General features: G+C 37.7%; 1 protein-coding gene across 1 annotated transcript; it reads right to left on the bottom strand.

Annotated features, from left to right (window-relative positions):
* Window positions 1-264: 264 nt before the first annotated feature.
* LOC141173042 (hyaluronan synthase 1-like) lies at window positions 265-7,502 on the bottom strand. Its single transcript, XM_073657675.1, has 4 exons — window positions 6,675-7,502; window positions 5,043-5,268; window positions 3,892-4,024; window positions 265-937 (listed from the first exon to the last, which is right to left on the bottom strand). Exons 1-4 carry the CDS (start codon window positions 7,500-7,502, stop codon window positions 265-267), a joined length of 1,860 nt encoding a protein of 619 aa, XP_073513776.1.
* Window positions 7,503-16,437: the final 8,935 nt, after the last annotated feature.

Here is a 16,437-nt window from a genome sequence, read left to right as displayed (position 1 = left end):
ACTGAATATTTTGACCATGAGCTGTAGGCAACCGTTGACACGATCAAGGATTCCGTAACTACCATGCACACCAAGATAAGACAACAAGTAAGGTCTACTGATGAAATATTGGAAGCCATTTTGAAATATGTCCTCTAAAATACAACCATTGAGAGCAATGGAGCCATCACATTCTTCGTCTGGTCTTCTACAGGTTTCCTTACATCTTGGCTAATACTTCTGGCAGTATGTGCTTCATGATTTGTTGGATCAACTCATCCTTGGTTAATTTTCAATATCGTAATAATCGCGTCTCTTCCTGCAGCAACGTCTGATCCAAACCCAGTAGAGGGAAACCATTAGTAGCCAGTAGCCGGCGTAAGCAGCAGCTCCATAGATCAAGTAGTTTTTCTCAGCATCTAGAAGTCTACAGTCCGTACAAAGTGACATCATGACGATTGTGTAGATCAGTCCTGCAAAGAGAACTCCCCACCAAATGGACAGAGGAAGTAGAGGAATATAGTTGCCCACCATTTTCTTTCGACCAGATGTTCCCCAGCTGCTTTTGTTCATGGTAAGAATGGCAAAGTACTTGGTTGGAAGAAGGCCAGCCATATACAGCACGGCGTACAAAGACATGAATATCATGACCATGTTGCGTCGAAGGAAACACGCATACAAGGCTTTGATGGTGGCAATGAGTTGGATGGTGAGTAGAACCCACATGATGTCCCACAGGTGGCAGCTGAAAAATAGTTTTATAACTGTAGCAGTGACAAAAAACGGAAAGATACCAGCAATGATTGATTCATAGGTCATCCAAAGGTGATGCTTGTGCCACCACAGGGCATTGTACAGCCACTCACGGAAGTAAGACTTGGTCCAACGAGTTTGTTGATTCAGCCAACGCAGGAATTGGGCAGGAGTCTCAGAATAGCATTTTGATCGTGCAGTGTACCTGTTAAAAAAATAATTTTTATTAGAAATATCCTGTAATTTTTTTTGGTCATTTATAATTTGAATACTTCAAGTACCTAAATTCCAATTAAAAGAAATCTGTCAGTAGGATAAACCCTACTAAGCCATTCATATGGACATGTACAGTGGTGGCCAAAAGTATTGGCACCCCTGCAATTCTGTCAGATAATACTCAGTTTCTTCCTGAAAAAGATTGCAATCACAAATTCTTTGGTATTATTATCTTCATTTAATTTGTCTTCAATGAAAAAACACAAAAAGAATTGGCCAAATTGGATATAATTCCACACCAAACCTAAAAAAGGGGGTGGACAAAAGTATTGGCACTGTTTGAAAAATCATGTGATGCTTCTCTAATTCGTGTAATTAACAGCACCTGTAACTTACCTGTGGCACCTAACAGGTGTTGGCAATAACTAAATCACACTTGCAGCCAGTTAACATGGATTAAAGTTGACTCAACCTCTGTCCTGTGTCCTTGTGTGTACCACATTGAGCATGGAGAAAAGAAAGAAGACCAAAGAACTGTCTGAGGACTTGAGAAACCAAATTGTGAGGAAGCATGAGCCATCTCAAGGCTACAAGTCTATCTCCAAAGACCTGAATGTTCCTGTGTCTTCCGTGAGCAGGGTCATCAAGAAGTGTAAAGCCCATGGCACTGTGGCTAACCTCCCTAGATGTGGACGGAAAAGAAAAATTGACGAGAGATTTCAACGCAAGATTGTGCGGATGGTGGATAAAGAACCTCGACTAACATCCAAACAAGTTCAAGCTGCCCTGCAGTCCAAGGGTACAACAGTGTCAACCCGTACTATCCGTCGGCGTCTGAATGAAAAGGGACTGTATGGTAGGATACCCAGGAAGACCCCACTTCTTACCCCGAGACATAAAAAAGCCAGGCTGGAGTTTTCCAAAACTTACCTGAGAAAGCCTAAAACGTTTTGGAAGAATGTTCTCTGGTCAGATGAGACAAAAGTAGAGCTTTTTGGGAAAAAGCATCAACATAGAATGTACAGGAAAAAAAGAGGCATTCAAAGAAAAGAACACGGTCCCTACAGTCAAACATGGCGGAGGTTCCCTGATGTTTTGGGGTTGCTTTGCTGCCTCTGGCACTGGACTGCTTGACCGTGTGCATGGCATTATGAAGTCTGAAGACTACCAACAAATTTTGCAGCATAATGTAGGGCCCAGTGTGAGAAAGCTGGGTCTCCCTCAGAGGTCATGGGTCTTCCAGCAGGACAATGACCCAAAACACACTTCCAAAAACACTATAAAATGGTTTGAGAGAAAGCACTGGAGACTTGTAAGGTGGCCAGCAATGAGTCCAGACCTGAATCCCATAGAACACCTGTGGAGAGATCTCAAAATGGCAGTTTGGAGAAGGCACCCTTCAAATATCAAGGACCTGGAGCAGTTTGCCAAAGAAGAATGGTCTACAATTCCAGCAGAGCATTGTAAGAAACTCATTGATGGTTACCGGAAGCGGTTGTTCGCAGTTATTTTGGCTAAAGGTTGTGCAACCAAGTATTAGGCTGAGGGTGCCAATACTTTTGTCTGGCCCATTTTTGGAGTTTTGTGTGAAATAATCAATGATTTGATTTTTGCTTCCTTCTCTTTTGTGTTTTTTCCTTGCAAGCAAATTAAATGAAGAAAATAATACCAAAGAATTTGTGATTGCAATCATTTTCAGGAAGAAACTGAGTATTATCTGACAGAATTGCAGGGGTGCCAATACTTTTGGCCACCACTGTAGGTCATAAGAAGCTGAACAAAATGATACCTTGATATCTGGGATCCGATGTTTTCTTCCAGAGTAATCCACAATTTTTCATAATATGTTAATTAGCTGTTAAGATCTATGGGCCGGACATAGATCTCCCCGAGAATCTGCCTCCAGAGCTTATTACCAGTGTGAGACATGCAATGACTGGCAGTCTGATCTCCTAATATACATGGCTCACACTGGTAACACCCACTTTCAATTAAAATAACCTTTGGAGGCAGATTCTAAGCATAGATCTTAACAGTTCATTTACATATTTAGAAAAACATGGATTTCTACGGAATAAGACATTGGATAGAAGATATCAAGGTATCATTTTATTCACCTTTCCGTGACCTGCATGCCTATATAGAAGGCTTAGTAGGGTTGATCCTACTGAGAGATTCCCTTTAAGAAGAATTCAAACATCAGAGATTAAAAGGAGTCAAACAATTCTATAGATATCTATATGATTTTGAACCATCTTAGATTATCTAATGTCAGAAAACCCATCTACCAAAATTATGTAGTCAAAAATGGACAAGCCCTTTAAAAATACTGGTTCTTGTTATGGCATAGACTACATATGGTCAAAATCTTAAAGGGGTATTCCCATTTTGGACTTGCTTGCTCATCAATTTTCAGAGCTTCAATATAAGTCCAACTCTGCATTCCCGGTGGCCCTGTTTTTCAGATCCAGTAGCTGTAGGTCTATCAGACATTTATAGAATATTCTGTGGACATACCATAAATGTCGGAGATGAGAATACCTCTTTAATATTTTAAACAACTCATCTGTTTTGACCTTACATGGACATGTATTGTGTTAATCCAGAAGAAGACAATAATAAGTTTGTATATAATGAAGTCACAACCAGACAATGACCACATTTGGAAGCAAGGAACCACCTCCCTTTCCATGGCTTTGGCCATGTTTGTCATCAAAAAATTATTCTAGGTGAGCAAGTTCAATTTGAACGATGATTTCAAAAATTGCTTCCAAAAATTATACAGGTCACGTTTTCCAATGGCTTATATTCTTTTTATTTTCACCTTCTCTTTGGGAATATCACTCTTCTCTAGAAGAACATTTTGGGTTGTCTTCCATGCATTTATTTTTCATTACCGTCCAATTATTTTGTTTTTAATAGTGCCAACTTTTTGGTACTTACTTAGTTGCGTAGCCAATACTGAGCATTCTGTTGGTCAGATGCCTATCATCTCCAAAAGTGCAATGGGTTCCCAAAAACTTTTGGTTATACCAAGACTCAAGGAAAGTCTGAAGAAGATCATTTCGATAAAGACCTGAAAATCAATTGAAATTCCTTATTTATTGATACTAAATTAAAATGTTGAGATATCAACAGAAAAATATGAAATAGTCATGTTTTTTGCTGAATCATAAATTATGACTTGCCTTAGGCTTAGCAGTATCTGCAAAGAACGCTGAAAACACCCTAAATTATCACTATAAGAATGTAAGTATTTCGAGAAATGTTCAGCTTTTATATATTTAGACACCACACCCTTGTTTTTCTAATATTATGGTGCACAAGTTCTCAGCACCCAATATAATAAGGGATGCAGAAAGTAGGCAAAATCCCTGCTACCAAATTTTTAAGTCACTGGTCATCAAAGAAACAATTTGTCAAAAATTAGGCTAAAAAGAGTAAAAAGCATAAAAAAAACCCAACAAAACTATGATTTTCTGTATAAATCCCTTGTGGCTCCATCACACCTCTCCGGTTGTCCCCATTAATTTATATTTACCTTCCTACAGCGCACGGTTTATCCATGTGATTGCTGCAGCCAATCACTGACATCACTGCTGAGACCAGTGATTGACTGCAGCCATCACAAGACATGGCATTTCAGAAAAAATGGGATAATTGCTCCCGTATTTGTTTAGTGCATTAGTGGTGAAGTCACGACTTCAGCGGCCTTACCACTGCAGCCAATCACTGAGCTCAGCAGCTCTGTCAATATAAAGGGCAAAAGCCGTTGAGCTTCGTTATTGGCTGCAGCGGTAATGTGCACTGTAGTTGTGATATGATAGCTGCAGCCTATAAACATATGCCAGAGCAGCGATGGAAGAGGTCACAAGAAAGGGTGAAAAATAACAATTTTTTCTATTTTTCACCTAGCGATGATAGGATGAAGAACCATATTCCCGAAAAAAACCCCTCAAAGTCAAAAACATCCAGTGTCGACAGTATACATGGCTTGAACGAACTTACAAAAATGTGAAAAGTTTTGAGTTTCTATCACTGCCTTTACTTTCCGTTTTACAGATTCTACTAAACCACAGATAGTGAAGACCTACCTAGAGGACCACTGATGCAAGAGACACAGTCGAAATATGATTGACAAGCCCTCTCTACATTGAAGGCGATCCAATACCGCAGGCTGCTCATGAAACTAATGTAGGAATCCGAAAGGTTCAGGATGCGCACATCTCCTCCTACTGCTCCATATCGATCATTCGACTCCAAGACCTTCACCAGTTCCAAGGTGGCCAATGGGTCTAGTTTTGTATCTGAGTCACACACCTGAATAATAAATTCCCATTAGTAAATCTTAGCATCCAGTTACAAATTAAGAATTACGCATCATATATTCATCAATTTACATCACACATATCATATTTGCTCATGCCTCAGTGAAAGTTAGTAAACCTTGTTTCCAAAAAAATCACAACCGATGATTGCATTTTTCTCCCAATAAACTAATTACATAAGTGTCATTGGTTGGGGTCAATGTGGTCACTAGCACCGCTCTCTTTCTCCCAATAAGAATTACGTAGACATCCAAGTAGTTTCTGGTCATTGGCAGAAACAATAATTGTAATGGATGGTCAGTTCAAATATATTCACCAAGAAAGTGACTGGTACTTGATGCTACTGGGCCCCTAACCACTTCTGCGTCACTCCCAATATTAGTGTCTTACTTTGTGGGATCTTCTAACCTCCCTTTTACTGGGAGAAACTGCTACCAACCAACCTCTGACTCTCCAAATTGAAATTACGTAGACCTCCAAGTGGTTTCTTGTCATTGGCAGAAACATACATTGTAATGTTTGGACAGTTCAAAATTTTTCACCAAACTGGTGGCTGGTTTCTTGAAGCTCCAATCCAAATATCAGTGTCTTACTTTGTGGGGTCTTTTACGCTCCTCTTCAATGGGAGAAACTGCTACCAACCGCCCTCTAACTCTCCCAATTGGAATTACCTCCAAGTAGTTTATGGTCATTGGCAGAAACAATCATTGTAATGGCTGGTCAGTTCAAAAATTTTCACCAAGAAAGTGACAGGTTACTTTAAGCTCTTGGGCCCACAAACACTCCTTCGTCACTCCCAGTATTAGTGTCTTACTTTGTGGGGTCTTCTAACCACCATTTCATTGGGAGAAACTGCTACCAACCACCCTCTAACGCTCCGCATTGGAATTACATAGACCTTCAAGTGGTTTCTGGTCATTGGCACAAACGAACATTGTAATGTTCGGTCAGTTCAAAATTTTTCACCAAACTAGTGTCTGGTTTCTTGAAGCTCCAGGGCTCCAAACCACTCCTGCGTTACTTACAAACAATATTAGTGTCCTATTCAATGGGAGAAACTGCTATCAACCACCCTCTAACTCTCCCAATTGGAATTATGTAGACCTCCAAGTGGTTTCTGGTCATTGGCAGAAGCAATCGTTGTAATGGCTGGTCAGTTCAAAAATTTTCACCAAAAAAAGTGTCTAGTGTCTTTAAGCTCTGGGGCCTCAAACCACTCCTATGTCACTCACAATGTTAGTGTCTTACTTTCTGGGGTCTTCTAGCCATCCTTTTAGTGGGAGTAACTGCTACCAACCACCCTCTATAGCTTTGTCTTGAGAGCAATTGCTACCATGTTCGATCTCTAGCTCCATCCCTGGTTAGTTGGCAACTAAATGCATAAGATGTTTAGCTTACCTGGACATAGTCAACGCTATCTCCTAGAGCTTTGAAGGCCGTGTACATGACTTCTCTCTTTCCTCCCCATTTTTGCATGATGCACACACATCGCTTTGTCCTAATAAGAGTCTGAATATCTTGTCTAGTGGGATCTTCCATTTCGATTTCTGTGTACACCGGCAATGGCTCTTCTTGCAGATCGTCACCCAGTTGATTCATTCCAATGGTGTATGGCCCTGGATTCATTATGGTTTTATCATACAAAGTGTCTTCACGAACGTCGGCATAGATATCATTCTGATACAAATCTTCTTCGGGCATCATGTCCGTGGGACCGTAGAATTTTTCGGCAGTATCTTTGTCCCAGTGGTGGTAATTGTTTTTCCATTCATACGTCCCCACATCTTCTTTGGAAAAAACTTCTTTGAACATGTCCATCATGTATCGGTCATCTGGACTGTTACCATCAATTATCATGATTATCTGAAGTTTGTCTGGAGGATACTCAGTGTTTTTGACAGACTCAAGGCACTCTCGTAAATAAACAGGATCTTCTTGGTAGGCAGATATTGTCAAGGCCACCGATTTGGTATATGAGCAGGGTCGACCACTTTTTCTCATCCTCCTGTGCTCCAAATAGGCAAAAAAACTCTGAATGATGAGATGGGCCGATAGAAAGGCACCGTAAATGCCAAAGGCCATAATTCTAAACTCATCTGTGGCTAAGGGTATGCTGTCAACAAATGCCCATAATACCCCAGCAAGAACTAGAAACGCAAAGGAGAAAGTCACTATCCTTCGAACTACACCCACCCAAGGGCGGTCATCCTTTTCTATATCGGCCATTTTTTTTTTAAGACCTCTCAACTGTGAGAGACTTATGAGAGATGTCTCTGCAAATGAAAATAAAAAAACAAGCATTATTCGAAAATTTGACTTCAAGAAATAAAAGCTGAGAATTAACATTAAATAGAGTCAAGTTTGCTAAGTCTGTGTGAGCTAAGTTTGGATGCCATCTTAAAAAAATTGGCTCTAGTGGTCAATCAGAGGTGTCATTAGCTTCAACTTCTTTTCAGTTGGAAAGATATTTGGTTTATGATGACTTAGGGTTAAAACACATAGTCTTTTCAATCTGTAAAGGCGCTAAAATCAGTTTTTTCAGATTTTGAGGGTCAATTAGGTACCTGTACGTCCCCTTGAGCATAAAAATTACCAACCGGTATGTAGACTTCCGTCAACCAGTTCCTTCAAGTTCTAAGGCTTCAGATGTCACCAACTAAACAGTAGATCTGTTCCTTAGTAATATATTACCTTGGCTCCAATTATAAAATTTAAGTAGACGTTGCCCTGGTTGAATCCTAGGAGACATATTGGTGGAGTATGGCAAAAGGGGCAAATGCTGAAGGTCTCCACCATCTAGTGACTTTCTACCATTCTGTCCACACCAAAGTGACCAAGCTCAAGAGCACTGAGACTAAGGGGAATCCACAGGTCAGGATAGACCTTATCGTGGAGCGGGAGCTTGTACGCTGCCCATGTTGGTAGTCATCAGGACTCCACCACTTGGCTGGTGCCACTAGTAAGTTGGCTGCTGATTTGAGCACTGCATGGTACTGTTTTTATAAAGCACAGGGTTGTACTTTTATTTGGTCACTGTGTGGTGGTATTAACTTGGCACTATATGCAGCTGGTATTATTAAACTCTATATATAGGCACTTTATGGAACCGTTATTATTAAATACCCCAAGGGTTGACAACCATCCAGAAATTACTAGAAAAATAGGCTACTATTTTTTGTGTTCATAAAACACAATTGGATGTATCTATATACATATATATATATATATATATGTATCTATATACATATATATTTTTTTTAAAGCTTAAGAAGCCCATAGGGGCTATTGTAATAATCATTTTATAAGTCACAGTAATTAGTACTTGTCAGGATAGTCTGCACCATAAACATATCACTTATACAATTATATAATTTTATGCTTACGCTTTTATGATTACGATTTTATGTTTACGCTTATATAATTATCTGCAATGCATTTTCTTTTAAAGTTGATCTTTTCTTGCTTTGCGGTATTCGTTGACCGTTTTGCTCCAACTGACGCACACAGTTATGCATTTTGCGCAAAATCACATGTGCTTTTTATTTTGTCTTTAACCTTTCTTGCAACTTTTTTGGCACAAAAAGTGTCACGTTCCGATAAAATAACGCAAAATTTACGTAAAAATTCCAGATGTGCATAAAATCACTCCCGGGAGATGGGAATGGCAGATGTCTATTTAGACAAAAATTTTGCCACCTTTTTAAAACGTTGCAATTATTGAATCAGCCCCCAAAAATGTGGAAGCTCCAAACCCACCCACAATGGCGAGCGTCAAAATAAGCAGACACTTGAACGCATATAAAATAGACTTTAAAAACAGCGCAAATTGAAAGAAGAATATGGTGTAAATGAAAATCAGGCGAAAAACACCAAAGATTAGGCATAAATAGGTGCAAATACAATAATGAATAGGGCCCTATGTATCCGTAAAAAATGTTGACTGTCTGTAATTTTTCGATAAACGTTCCTCTAGTATAGATAGATAATAGATAGATAACAGATAACAGATAGATAATAGATATATAATAGATAATAGATAGATAATAGATAGATAATAGATAATAAATAGATAACAGATAGATAACAGATGGATAATAGATAGATAGATAGATAGATAACAGATGGATAATAGATAGATAGATGATAGATGGATAATAGATAGATAATAGATAGACAGATAATAGATAGATAATATATAGATGATAGATAATAGATTGATAATAGATAATAGATAGATTGATAATAGATAGATAATAGATAGACAGATAATAGATAGATAATAGATAGATGATAGATAATAGATAGATAATAGATAGATAGATAATAGATAGATAATAGATAATAGATAGATAATAGATAGATAATAGATAGATGATAGATAATAGATAGATAATAGATAGATAATAGATACATAAATAATAGATAGATAAGATACATAAATAATGGATAATAGATAATAGATACATAAATAATAGATAGATTTGTCTATCCTTCTATTAACTTTGTAGTATCTTCTAATATCTATCATCTATTTTCTCTCTATTATCTATTATCTCTCTATTATCTATTATCTATCTATTATCTATCTATTATCTATCATCTATCTATTATCTATCTATCATCTATCTATTATCTATCTATTATCTATCTATTATCTATCATCTATTATCTATCTATCTATCTATTATCTATTATCTATCTATTATCTATCTATTATCTATCATCTATCTATTATCTATCTATTATCTATCATCTATCTATTATCTATCTATTATCTATCTATTATCTATCTATTATCTATCATCTATCTATTATCTATTATCTATCTATCTATTATCTATCTATTATCTATTATCTATCTATTATCTATCTATTATCTATCTATTATCTATCATCTATCTATTATCTATTATCTATCTATCTATTATCTATCATCTATCTATTATCTATCTATTATCTATCATCTATCTATTATCTATTATCTATCTATTATCTATCTATTATCTATCTATTATCTATCATCTATCTATTATCTATCTATTATCTATTATCTATCTATTATCTATCATCTATTATCTATCTATTATCTATCTATCTATCTATCTATTATCTATCTCTTTTCTACCTTACAATGCCATGAATATAATATGACTATATCTCTTACCAGCTCAGTGGCGTTGCTCCTCTTTGGCACGCTCTTGCACTCTCTCTCTACCCCGGAGTGTTTCTTCTTTAATATAGGGGACACACCTTACTGTCATGACTACGTCACAGCTGGAAGACGTCTTTAATGTTCTTTCTGTGGAGTGAGTCTGGCAGGATTTTTTCTCACAGCCTCACATACCGCTCTGCAGTGGGGGCACATTCACCTACAGCGCAGCACAGACCAGGGGGGCTTTGTCCTATAAACCCCCCGAGGACCCTACAGTTTATGTTGTTTTTGCATCACTGTGTTCTGTCTATTACATTTAATTATTCCATCAGCTCAGACATATAAGAGACTGTTTTTTTTTGCTGAGCAAGTTGTATTTTTGACAAGCTTGGATTCATATAATCAATTAATAAATAAAACAGTAAAAAAATCATTTTTGTGCTACAATAACAGCTCTGTCGATGGATCTTGTGGGGGCTCGCTTTTGCATCTAGAGTTTTAGTTTTAATTTTTATTATTTTAGGGTATAGGTGAATTATCGATTATGTTTTATTCCACTTATTCCTCTTCTATCTTACCATGGGAAATAAATAATTCATTAATTTCGGAGTATGGATTGTTAGGCTTTCTACTTGTTACTTTTTCTATTTTTTTTAATTGTGGTTCTCTTGTGTAAATATTTAAAAACATTTTATTTAATTACATATAAAATAAAAAATAATATTAATAATTAATATATAATAATTGAATTAATACATAATTAACAATTCAGTCAATATATAATTATTAATAATTTTTACTATTATATAAAAACATGAATTACTGTACATTATTGTTATTTATTATTACATTTATTATTATTTCTTCTTATATAAAATATTTATTTATAGAAATATATATATTTTATTAAATATTTATTATTACATATTTTATATATATATATTATACTTGTATTTTATAATAATAATAATAATAATAAAAATTTTATTATTACTCATATTATTATATATAATTAATCATTAATATATAGTGTGTGTCTGTATATATATATATATATATATATATATATATATATATATACAGTACAGACCAAAAGTTTGGACACACCTTCTCATTTAAAGATTTTTCTGTATTTTCATGACTATGAAAATTGTACATTCACACTGAAGGCATCAAAACTATGAATTAACACATGTGAAATTATATACTTAACAAAAGAGTGTGAAACAACTGAAAATATGTCTTATATTCTAGGTTCTTCAAAGTAGCCACCTTTTGCTTTGATGACTGCTTTGCACACTCTTGGCATTCTCTTGATGAGCTTCAAGAGGTAGTCACCGGAAATGGTCTTCCAACAATCTTGAAGGAGTTCCCAGAGATGCTTAGCACTTCTTGACCCTTTTGCCTTCACTCTGCGGTCCAACTCACCCCAAACCATCTCGATTGGTTTCAGGTCTGGTGACTGTGGAGGCCAGGTCATCTGACGTAGCACCCCATCACTCTCCTTCTTGGTCAAATAGCCCTTACACAGCCTGGAGGTGTGTTTGGGGTCATTGTCCTGTTGAAAAATAAATGATGGTCCAACTAAACGCAAACTGGATGGAATAGCATGCCGCTGCAAGATGCTGTGGTAGCCATGCTGGTTCAGTATGCCTTCAATTTTGAATAAATTCCCAACAGTGTCACCAGCAAAGCACCCCCACACCATCACACCTCCTCCTCCATGCTTCACGGTGGGAACCAGGCATGCAGAGTCCATCCGTTGACCTTTTCTGCGTCGCACAAAGACACAGTGGTTGGAACCAAAGATCTCAAATTTGGACTCATCAGACCAAAGCACAGATTTCCACTGGTCTAATGTCCATTCCTTGTGTTCTTTAGCCCAAACCAGTCTCTTCTGCTTGTTGCCTGTCCTTAGCAGTGGTTTCCTAGCAGCTATTTTACCATGAAGGCCTGCTGCACAAAGTCTCCTCTTAACAGTTGTTGTGGAGATGTGTCTGCTGCTAGAACTCTGTGTGGCATTGACCTGGTCTCTAATCTGAGCTGCGGTTAACCTGCGATTTCTGAGGCTGATGACTCAGATAAACTTATCCTCAGAAGCAGAGGTGACTCTTGGTCTTCCTTTCCTGGGGCGGTCCTCATGTGTGCCAGTTTCTTTGTAGCGCTTGATGGTTTTTGCAACTGCACTTGGGGACACTTTCAAAGTTTTCCCAATTTTTCGCACTGACTGACCTTCATTTCTTAAAGTAATGATGACCACTCAGTTTTCTTTACTTAGAATTTGTATTATGGCAAGAAAAAAGCAGCTAACAGTCTATTCAGTAGGACTATCAGCTGTGTATCCACCTGACTTCTGCACAACATAACTGATGGTCCCAACCCCATTTATAAGGCAAGAAATCCCACTTATTAAACCTGACAGGGCACACCTGTGAAGTGAAAACCATTTCCGGTGACTACCTCTTGAAGCTCATCAAGAGAATGCCAAGAGTGTGCAAAGCAGTCATCAACGCAAAAGGTGGCTACTTTGAAGAACCTAGAATATAAGACATATTTTCAGTTGTTTCACACTTTTTTGTTAAGTATATAATTCCACATGTGTTAATTCATAGTTTTGATGCCTTCAGTGTGAATGTACAATTTTCATAGTCATGAAAATGCAGAAAAATCTTTAAATGAGAAGGTGTGTCCAAACTTTTGGTCTGTACTGTATATATATATATATATATATATATATATAAATATATATTTATATATAAAGCCAATCATTGAGCTTACGCCATCTACATGGGTTAAGCCACTGAGCTCAGTGATTGGATGCAGTGGTGATGTGCGCTTTCAACTGGTTATCTCCATTGCAGGCAAAACATTGAGACTGGAACAATGGCGGAGGGCTGGTGTCTTTGGAAGTCTGAAGTGGATAAAAGGTGCCCAAGTTCCTGAGCATCAAGTTGTTTCTGCATAGATATGCATGTTTCTTTCTATTGAGAGTTTGGTTAGTGGGTTTCGGAGCGGAATACTCCAAAAAAAGACATACTGTGCACAGACACCTAAATGGCAACATGGAGGTTCCGTCTTGATTATGCTTCCTATGACTTTTAGGATTGCTAAGGTATTACATGACCAATAAGTCTCCCTACACCAAGAAGAGAAAATATACTCCTGAGGCTAAATGTAGATGGAGTTTTTGGAGGAGTTTATTGGAGCAGATCTGTTACAAAAGGTGCCTGAAAAATTGCTCAAAAACTGCTTGAAAAACTCTTTCGATTCATTTCTATTGTAAAACCTCTTCACTGTTCAGATGTTCACTCTCTTGAGTGTTCTTCTTCTACTTTGGTGTTTGAAAAACACCTGATGGGAAAAAAGGGCATTTCACTAGTGATGAGCGAGCGTTATCACCACTGCTCGATACTCAATTGAGCATCAGGGTGCTCGGGTAAGCTCATTACTTGATTGAGTATTGCGGGTGCTCGAGCGCCATGCTTGAGTCTCCGACTCCGCAAGTTAGACAGCCAATAAACATGCAAGGATTGCCTGACATACACAGTAATGCTGGAACCATGTTGGCTACTGGCATTACTGTGATTGGCCGGCTACATCGCGTCATGGGGTCGTATATAAAACCTGGTGATGCGATCCTCGGCACACTGTCCTCTGGAAGCAGTTCAGGGAGAGATGATCTAGGAGGGAGAGCTTAGGTTAGAGCAGGCATATAGGCAGGGTTTAATTGCTATCACAGTACTTGTATACCGCTGCTGCACAGTTCAAAGAAAAGTCCTTTTCAGGGCTATTATCTGCATTCAGTGCAGGGATAGCAGGTGGAGGAGGGATAGTTTTGGATTAGAGGTATATAGACAGTGTTTAGTTGCTATTGAAGTACTTGTATACTGCTGCTGCACAATTCAAACAAAAGTCCTTTTTAGGGCTACATACTGTCCTTTCAATAGTAAAACCACTATTACCTGCAGTCAGTGTAGGGATTGCTGGTGGAGGAGGGATAGTTCTGGATTAGAGGCATATAGGCAGGGTTTATTAAGTTTGGATACACCTTCTCATTTAAAGATTTTTCTGTATTTTCTTGACTATGAAAATTGTACATTCACACTGAAGGCATCAAAACTATGAATTAACACATGTGGAACTATATACTTAACAAAAAAGTGTGAAACAACTGAAAATATGTCTTATATTCTAGGTTCTTCAAAGTAGCCACCTTTTGCTTTGATGACTGCTTTGCACACTCTTGGCATTCTCTTGATGAGCTTCAAGAGGTAGTCACCGGAAATGGTTTTCACTTCACAGGTGCGCCCTGTCAGGTTTAATAAGTGGGATTTCTTGCCTTATAAATGGGGTTGGGACCATCAGTTGTGTTGTGCAGAAGTCAGGTGGATACACAGCTGATAGTCCTACTGAATAGACTGTTAGAATTTGTATTATGGCAAGAAAAAAGCAGCTAAGTAAAGAAAATCGAGTGGCCATCATTACTTTACTTTACTTATCCTAACTCACCCTAAAAATGGCTGCTGCATTCCCTGTCTAAGCTATTATACAGGCTATAATAGTTCCTCTTAATGTGCTACGCTATATACTATGTGATATGATAGTTGCAAGGCATTAAGGGAATGCCCACACCGCCGCGTATGAGTTCTTGTCAGGCTGCCATGACTGATGCAGTGTTTTGCAATGTGTAAAAAAACGATAGGTATTTTTCTGGCAATTTTCGCAAATGGAATCGCAAATTGTTTGAAATTGCGTGGACCTGCAAATTTCCTAAAAAAACGTATAAAATTGCTAATCTGTAACACTAGGATAAAAATTAAATATATGTAACTGTATTGCAGGTGAAAAGACTTCTTTAAAGGAATTGCTAAATAGCAGAAATGTTGGGAATGTGAACAAGCTCCTTAAATATTCTCACCTCCTATTAAGAAATCTTCAAATAATGTAAAGTCATTATATATGGTAAATAGAGACATACAGCAAGACACATGACTAAGTCATTTCGGGCAGTGCAGTCTATTGTAGACGCCACCCCACACCTTATGACACCTTGGGTGCGAATGATCAGTCATTATGTCACAAGCTCCTTCTCAGAGGACTTGTCACTGTCATGAACGTTGAGACGGGAGGGGAGGAATCCACCTTCTTTTTTCTTATTTATCTTTGACGTCTAGCCCTTGGGTCAGGTATGAACAGGTTGGAGCTTGGCCAAAAATATATTTAATTGTTACAAACCTAAAATAAGTTTAGCAACTGACTTAACCACAGGTAGGAGAACAGTCTGCCCTACTGAACACCAACCACTTTATTACTAGCTGTAACTGTCATCCAACACTTAAATGAGATTGTTCACCAATCCGACCCTTTAGGGCAATCAAATCTGCTCCACTGATGGTCAATTAGTGGGTGGAAATATATTGTATAAGCCATGAACTTCTTTGGGGTTTCATATTGAGCCTATTTTCTTCTTTTATACTGCTCATTTAGAAGAAACTTATGGGCTCCAATGACACCTCAAATACAATAACTATGGAATGAGGATGGAGGGGGATGCTGATATTTTTGAACTTTTGGACTCTTAATTGCATTATTGCCAACTTTCACTGACACCTTTCTCAAACCAAACCCCTTTATTATAGATCACGCCCCTCTACGATATTCCATACCCCATTAACCAACCCCATAATTGTGTGTTTAGATACTGGGGCTGCATCTGATTATGAGGTCTCATGGGAGGGCGTAACTAACAAAAACCTTCCTTATTTTGGGAGACTTTGTCATGCTTCTAGAAGATTTAGCAACTGTTCTGTAAGTCCAGAAGATCACCTCTTTTTCTGGAATTCTCGCAAACATTTTGGGAGAGTTGGCAAGTACAGTGGCATGAAAAAGTTTTCTCCCCCTTCCTGATTTCTTATTCTTTTGCATGTTTGTCACAATTAAATGTTTCAGATCACAAAACAAATGTAAATATTAGACAAAGATAACACCAGTATACACAAAATGCAGTTT

This window comes from Phyllobates terribilis, unplaced genomic scaffold (assembly GCF_046119375.1).
Source record: "Phyllobates terribilis strain yellow unplaced genomic scaffold, ASM4611937v1 Scaffold_12__6_contigs__length_324123572, whole genome shotgun sequence".
NCBI lineage: Eukaryota > Metazoa > Chordata > Amphibia > Anura > Dendrobatidae > Phyllobates > Phyllobates terribilis.
This window is presented reverse-complemented; position numbering and strand designations above follow the sequence as displayed.